At 41.2% G+C, this 8285-nt stretch overlaps 1 protein-coding gene and 1 long non-coding RNA gene across 6 annotated transcripts in view; one reads left to right on the top strand and one right to left on the bottom strand.

Annotated features, from left to right (window-relative positions):
* Positions 1-294: 294 nt before the first annotated feature.
* On the bottom strand, positions 295-1308 carry LOC149499444 (uncharacterized). Its single transcript, XR_016325621.1, has 2 exons — positions 1182-1308; positions 295-699 (listed from the first exon to the last, which is right to left on the bottom strand). It is a non-coding gene; the product is annotated as an uncharacterized LOC149499444 (long non-coding RNA).
* Shal (potassium voltage-gated channel protein Shal) overlaps positions 1256-8285 on the top strand; it is a 63771-nt gene continuing 56741 nt past the window's right edge. For all 5 annotated transcript variants that reach the window (XM_028174125.2, XM_028174124.2, XM_089739351.1 and 2 more), the window contains exon 1: positions 1256-2370. In XM_028174125.2, coding sequence (XP_028029926.1) covers positions 1256-2370 — 1115 coding nt within the window. The remainder of the gene's footprint in view (positions 2371-8285) is intronic.

Below are 8285 nucleotides of genomic sequence, written 5' to 3'. Positions count from 1 at the left end.
ACATAAATCGACTTCTTACTGGTGGTAGGACCTCTTGTGAGTCCGCACAGGTAGGTACCACCACCCTGCCTATTTCTGCCGTGAAGCAGTAATGTGTTTTGGCTTGAAGGGGCAGCCGTTGTAACTATACTTGAGACCTTAGAACTTATCTCAAGGTGGGTGGCGCATTTACGTTGTAGATGTCTATGCTTCAGTAACCCCTTAACACCAGGTTGGCTGTGAGCTCGTCCAACCATCCAGGCAATAAAAAAATAGAAACTTCTAATAACTTCCAAATAAAAGTTCAGTTGAAGGAACAATAAAGTACAATAACATTCATGCTCCGTCTGTAATGAAAATTATCAGTAACTTTCATCTTTACGAACATTTCGTAGACCGGGAATTTTTGAATTTTCATTTCGTTAATAGTGCTAAATGCTGGATGCTGAATGTTCAGCTTTAGCTCCGGCTTCAAGCTAAATTCAGGCCTTTTCACTACCCCAAGACAAAGGCCTTTGAGAAACTCTTTGGAAGCAGTGAAAAATGTACAAAAGGTCACAAGAGCTTAAAGCCGTGGAAGAGGGACAGTGTTACGGAACTAAGGTGGTGCTGAAGTGAGATAGAAGTATGAAAATCAATTTATTAGGCAGTGACGTCACGAATCACGCAGGCGCACTCCGCTTGTTCCCGGGACAGTGTTGCTGGCACATTCAATGTAATCTGCAAAATAAGGGAAACTTAATTAATACTATAATTAAATAATGTGCATATTATATCAAATAAAAATAGCGTCTGCTGTTTCAACTATTCGAATGGCAATACAGAATTCTGTTTATTTAAAATTAGTGTTTCGAGATCAAACAAACATATTAAAATGATTGATCTCATACATTATTCACTCGCACAACATAAAACCAACGTTTATGATTCTTGTAAATGAATTATTGCAATAAACTGTTGTTCCAAGTCATGAAATAAAAAATCACAGTTGTTAGCGTTTTATTGCGCATTAATATTAACAATAGTTTCTGACCGCTAATCTAAGCGGAGTCATAACACAAACAAAACGGACTCGTCATGAAACCGGCTGCAGACTAAACACGAAATGCTCCGCGAGCTATAAATCTCGGTCGACATGAAATCATAAACGAAAACAATGTCTTTAAATGCTAATTATAGTGATCGTGTGGCAACACTCTCACCATCTGGGCGGGAGACCGAAATAACCGGCGCGGGGGGACCAGTTGTCGCGGCGACGGTGCCGTGAGGAGACGCTATGGCGTCCGTCGCCGCCTGGCTGCCCTTCGCCAGAGCAGCAGCCATCGGGTGGGTCCCCATCGCGACCCATCCACTTCCGCCGCCGCCCGTGCCCAAGGACCGCCGCCGCGCCGAGGACGAGAAGCTCCTCATCAACGTCTCCGGACGACGTTTTGAGACCTGGCGGAACACTCTCGAGAAGTACCCGGACTCGCTGCTTGGTTCCTCAGAACGCGAATTCTTTTACGACGAAGACAGCCGAGAGTACTTTTTTGACAGAGACCCGGACATATTCAGGCATATTCTGAATTATTACCGCACTGGTAAACTCCACTACCCCAAACACGAGTGCCTCACGGGCTACGATGAGGAACTCGCGTTCTTCGGCATCCTTCCCGATGTCATCGGTGACTGTTGTTACGAAGACTACAGAGACAGGAAGAGAGAAAATGCCGAACGTCTTATGGATGACAAGCTTAGTGAAGCAGGCGACCAGAGTCTGCCTCAACTCACGGACTTACGACAAAAAATGTGGAGGGCCTTCGAGAACCCCCACACGTCAACGGCTGCCCTCGTGTTTTACTATGTGACTGGATTTTTCATTGCCGTCTCCGTGATGGCTAACGTAGTGGAGACGGTACCGTGCGGACACCGACCTGGCCGGGCCGGGACCCTGCCGTGCGGCGAACGCTACAAGATAGTGTTCTTCTGCCTGGACACGGCGTGCGTGATGATCTTCACGGCGGAGTACCTGCTGCGACTGTTCGCGGCCCCGGACCGCTGCAAGTTCGTTCGCTCGGTGATGTCCATCATCGACGTGGTCGCGATCCTGCCGTACTACATCGGCCTGGGTATCACTGACAACGACGACGTCTCGGGTGCGTTTGTCACCCTCAGAGTGTTCCGAGTGTTTCGGATCTTCAAGTTCTCGCGGCACTCCCAAGGACTACGGATCCTGGGCTACACGCTCAAGTCGTGCGCCAGCGAGCTCGGCTTCCTGGTGTTCTCTCTCGCGATGGCCATCATTATATTTGCGACAGTGATGTTCTACGCGGAGAAGAACGAGCAGGACACAAACTTCACGTCGATTCCGGCCGCCTTCTGGTACACCATCGTCACGATGACCACGCTCGGGTAAGTGATTATTTTACTTTGGTCGCAAATTTGCCACCTGTCGCCGCCATTAAAAATGTACGCGGGAAAATAACTGTCATGGCGTCGCTTTCCCCCCATTAATGATTATGTTCGTTAAATATGGACGTGGACGCGTGCGGTTTAATTTCTTTCCCGTTAGTGGACCGGATGAGTGCAGTCTGTAATCATAAAGCGTTTTGGGGAGCAACAGTGTTGTCGGCGGCGGCCGGGGGCTTCGTATTACGCTTCAGGTACTCGACAATCGACGTTGCATTACGAACATTAATAACAGGAACGCGCGTGACTGAGCGGTGTATTTTTTATTAAATTATGTTATTTGAATTGATTTCTTTGTGAGGCGGGCGGTGCGTTATATTCGCGCACACATTTGTTACACGGTTATTGATTGAGCTAGGAATTGTAAGAGTTCGCTCTTGTAATTATATTACGTTAAATACTAGTGTATGTTTTTGTTTTATGTTTATTTTTATTGTTTAGATGAGTTGGCATGAATTCTAAGTCTCTATTTTGACTATACAACGGCAACCCCACCCTTCAAACTGAAACGCACTACTGCTTCAGGGCACAAATAGGCAAGACGGTGATACTTACTCGTGCGGACTCATAAGAGGTCCTACCAGCGGTAAAGATGAATCCATGGGCTAAGGAGTTCATCCGTTCGGTCTGTCAAGGAGAATCCATGTTTTGCGTTACTTCGCGTAGATATAATTCATAGTATTTTTTACTGTAAGCCTTATTAGTCTGAAGTCTTATTTCAGATAAAGATCATTGTCGTTAAGCCTTTAACAACCCACAATGGTGTGCAGCGGCTAGCTGGGCCTCCAGCGCTGCCCCATGAAGTACTTATCATCAGTATATAAAATTATAAACAGCATTTATTAATGATTAGCCATAATGACGATACCGACTTATTTTAAATACATTATCTATATTAATATTATAAAGAGGACATATTTGTTCGTTTGTTGGTTTGTATTGAACAGCCTCCGAAACTACGAAACCGATTTGAAAAATTCTTTCACTGTTTGGAAGCTACACTATTCCCGAGTGACATAGTCTATAATCTTTTTTGAAAAAAATTAGGGATCCTTACTAAAACTCCAATAATGTAACCCAAACTATAAAAAAAATACCTAAAATATTCTTTACATCGCGTGCCCTGCGAAAACTATTGATGATAGAATAAAATATTGTACTACGACTTTGTAGAACACATTATTATTTACAAAAACTAGCGCGACAGTATGTGTCTAACTATTACAGTTATGCCACAATAAGTGTTCTTTTATTAAAAAAAATAAAAAACGTCAAATATCGTTGAAATTTTTGTTGAAGACCCGAGCGGAGCTGGAGCGGGCCGCTAGTGGCTGATAAAGTGAATGTAAAAGTTTTGCTCTGGATGGAACCATAAGTTGGCGACACATTGGGGTGACACACTGTCAATGGACGGCTCTACCATTCCTCTGTATGGTAAGCATGTTCCAATAAACGAGCTCATGCTTCGCGGTGGACTCACGCTCTGATGTCTATAAGCTCGCATGGTCATTCAACGGCAAGGGGTCGGTTAATTATGATGCCCATAAAAACTATTTTCCTATCTAGATCACAATTATTCCTGAAATAAACCGTGCCATAAGGTTCCGTGACTAGTTAACATCATTTATACAGTACTTACGATAATATATCTGAATCTACTCGAACAAACACGAATAAGGACCTTGTTCTCATTGTAATTTTAAAACGGACCACAACTAAAAATAAAAAGCCTTGTATTGTAAAGGGTTTTAATACCAAATTCTCTTTCAAAAACAAAAGAGTTATTATATTATAGAAATCGTAACAAGAATATCGCTTCTACGATTATTATCAATATTTTTATTGCTTAGATGCGCGGAAGAGCTTACGGCCCGCCTGGGGTTAGGTAGTTATCGGAGAGCATATTATATACCTTAACGTAAATGCCGCCACCCACCCTGAGATAGGCAAGGTGCGGACTCACAAGAGGTCCTACCACTAGTCCTACCTTCTCGACTGTTCACCTTCGATCGGCCACCAGCATCAGTACCAGGATGGAACTGAACAGAGCGTCAGCATTTTATGATCTACTTTCTCATTAGAAATGCTTTACTCAATCAAACTCCAATTCGTAATTAATTAATTCAGCAACATTTCGAAAGTTTTTCAATTTTCCTCGCCACAAATCATGTTTATGACTCCCGAAGACATCAGGAAATACTACAAACATATTAGTTTCAATATTGCTCCCATAATACAACGATAAAAAAAAACATAAGCTTTAAATTCTTGGCAAGAAAGCTCGCACGAACATAGTTGTACACTTTACCTAGAATATCTTCATTATGGCAATTTCATTTCCTCTCCACCACTTTATCTCCTTAATTCTGGATGGATGCCAAATACATCAACAACTATAAACACGCTACTTGTAAATAGTATTACGTATAATATTAATTATTATGATGAGATCGTTTATTGTTGGACTGACGGAAAAGCAGTAAGAAATTCTTCTTCTACCATGCTCATTACCTGATTCGGATTGTAAGTATTGTATTTTCATTACATTTTACGTGCAAATAATAAATAAATCTGATCACACTAGTCTTCTCACTCGGAGAAGGTACATGTGATCACAACAGAGTTTACTTTAAAACAATTGAATTTATACGACAAGTAGTGTGAGAATGCATGTGATTATGTCACCCCGAGCCTTTTAGTTGCTGGTCCGCCTTAAACAGTAACTCATCCTGATCATCTAGTGAGCCCTCAGCAGCGGCATTTACGATTCATGAGCTCCCGTTTCCTCAATCATCCCAAAATGGTTCCCTAATGAAGAATTATGTTCTTTACTCAATGATTTACCTGGCTGTCATCTTGTGATACGGCGTAACTTTTAATATTTTATAAAATACTTAGAGTATGGAAGTATTATAATTACATGAAGAAACTTAATTATCTTCAATTCCTTTACAGAAATTGGCAATATGAGCGAAGTCACAAAACTATTTAGTTAGATAATTATCAATCAATAATAAAAGTAACTTAAACAAAGATAAATTGTTTTTTCGGTCGCGTGAACATTAGAATTAATAATAACAAAGTTGGAAAGCTTGAAAATAAACATACATATAACAAATATCGATCACAAATCAGCAGACCGTCGGTAACTTGGAGAGCACAACAAAATAAATTCACAACACAATGGAGTCCTGTCTACTTTTGTAATACATAGAATAAAATTAGTTAAAACTACACAAAAAAGTAGATTCAAAATACATCGACTGAGCGATGTCTAAATTTGATTTTTGTAACCCATTGGCAATGTTGGCAAATCATACCGTCGCCCACCTTGAGGCTTGAGGTCGTTTCAACCATCCCAACGGGCACGCCTGAGTTTGGCAAGATCACTTAAACATTTTTTTTAATTAGATCATTGAGGTTTACAAGTTTATTTGACTCGGAGTTTCCTCCTCGCGGTGAGAGAGCTCGGGCGCTAGTCAGGCGCATCTGGCGTTGTTTTCTTCAACGCGTGTTCCGATATTGTCAAACGATATCCAGAGTACGTTGACGAGCTGCAGACCCGTGCCCCGCCCGGTCGAGACGCTCGGTACGCGCAATCAACGTCCGTGGTTACGAGAACTCTGAACTATTAAGTTTAAGAAAACTATTAAAGAACATCTGTGCAATAAAGCTTAATATAAAGTCAATGATTATCTAGATGATTGCACAAAGTGGGAATGAGTTGCTCGCTCCAGGCATTTAAATATTGCAATAATTGTTACGTTATAATACTCATTGTAAAACAGAATATAAAAAAAAATTAATATGAAAAAAAAATCTAACATTAAAAAAAAAGACATACCCGCTGAGTTTCTTGCCAGTTCTTCTCAGGACGGAGGCTAGTTTTTGTGAATTGGCTGCAGTTCTTTTTAACATTCAACAAGTATGTACTTTCATTTATGTTGAATAAAAATTATTTGATTTGATTTGATACTGGGACCGCTCTACAGAGATTTTTTTTTTTTTTTTATTGCTTAGGTACCAAACCCATCTATTTATTTATTATACTCTAGGGCTCGTCAAGTCAAGGCCCCTTTATTCAATAATAAGTAAAGGGTAAGTATCATCTACCTGCATATTTCTGTACCAAAGCCAACTTAGGATGTGTGTGTGTGTATCATGTGTCAAGGTGGATGGCAGCGTTGATATTGTGATGTCTACGCTTCAGTGGCTACTTCACACCCGATGGCTGTAAGCTCGCACTTTTATAGAGAAAAAAAAACGAGGCAATGTATGTACGAACGAGAATACTTCTTAAAGTTTTTGTTTCATTGCATAGGAACTGCACGTATATTTTGGGTGTAAAATCCTTCGCTTCGAGCCCACGCGGGTGGTTGCTCCCGCCCTGGAGTGAAACACTCACGTTACGCCATCATGTTTCGAAGTCGTCCAGCTATTGGTGTTTACAATCATTCTGATGTAGGTCATTGCCTGGCCGCGCGTCACATGGACCAAGGTTCGACATCAGAAATACCTGGACGTTATTATTTTTAGTGAATTCGATTACGAAACCCAGCAGCGCATTATCTTTAAGGGATTCTATTCGATCCAGTGCGTTACTCAAATTCTTTTTTGCCGCTACCTGCCGCTAACTTCTTTCCGCTGGGCTTCCTGACGCTACGACATGTTCACTTCAACAAAGGCACAAAACACGTCATTTCAGATCCTCCCGATCCACTAACGGTGCTTTTAGGTACCTCAAGCACCGGTCATCGTTCAATTAACCCACAGACACAGCCCACTGAGTTTCTTGCAAGATCTTCTCAGTGGGTCGCGTTTCTGATCCAGTGGTAGATTCTGCGAAGCACGACTCTTGCTAGAATTTGTTTTAGCAACGTCGTCAGGTTTGAGCCTCGTGAGTTTACCTACTAGTTAAGGTTACGCTGAAATAGCCTCTCAAGGCTCTCAGCTAAGGTAGGAAAAAAACAACAACAACAAAACAAATTTAAAAGAGCCCTAACCGATAGGCCGTGGTCCAGCTATAATCAAGCTGGCTTGCTGCTGACCATGAGTATCGGGAGTCTTTCACCATCAGGCGGAATACATAGTCATCTGTCTTCAAAGGCATTAAGAGAAAGAAGGTGCAAATTCTCTTGGAAGAAACATTTTAGGTTCAGACAATGAAATTCTGCAAACATATCATAAAATAAATTTCGTATAATAATGTGACACGTGTAGAAATACAATGTACAATTACATATTTTCATTTTACATAGCATATTAAATACAACAGTAAACTGTAAGATTCATGTTAATAACGACTGTCAGTTGTGAAAGCTTATTAGAGACTTGTCTTTAGCGTAGACTTTGTCGTAGTGCACCGGTAAGGATTCTTTAATCATCATAATATATATCTGTAGTTGGAATTCAGAATTATTATGTTGTGTACGCGAGTGCTCTGATAGTTTACGGGGATGTCTGCACTACACACGTCCCGCACGTAACTTGTATCCCAACACGGAGGGCTGATGTGTGACCAAGTGCCTGAGCTCTATCAAAAGCGTAACAAAGACTTCGAAATGTAACCTTGAGTATATATGAACTTGTAATAAAATCTCTTTGGCTATACTATTTGTATCTGGCTGGTTTTGGTATCATTAAAAGTTTAAATTTTAAACAACACGTTTTAGCCACTTTGCGAAAATTAAGAGAGCTTGGCTGGGAGGTGTTAATGCGTCCCCCATATAGTCCTGACCTTGCGCCTTTAAATTTTCACCTGTTTCGGTCTCTTTAGAATTCTTTAGACAGTGTCAGGTTAACATCACGAGAGGACTGCCAAAATCAATTGTCGCGGAATTTTGATCAGAAGCCCAAAA

This window comes from Bombyx mandarina, chromosome A1, assembly GCF_030267445.1.
Source record: "Bombyx mandarina strain Sakado chromosome A1, ASM3026744v2".
In the NCBI taxonomy this organism is placed as follows: domain Eukaryota; kingdom Metazoa; phylum Arthropoda; class Insecta; order Lepidoptera; family Bombycidae; genus Bombyx; species Bombyx mandarina.
Note: the sequence above shows the minus strand (reverse complement) of the source record. Positions and strands in the feature narration are given on the sequence as shown.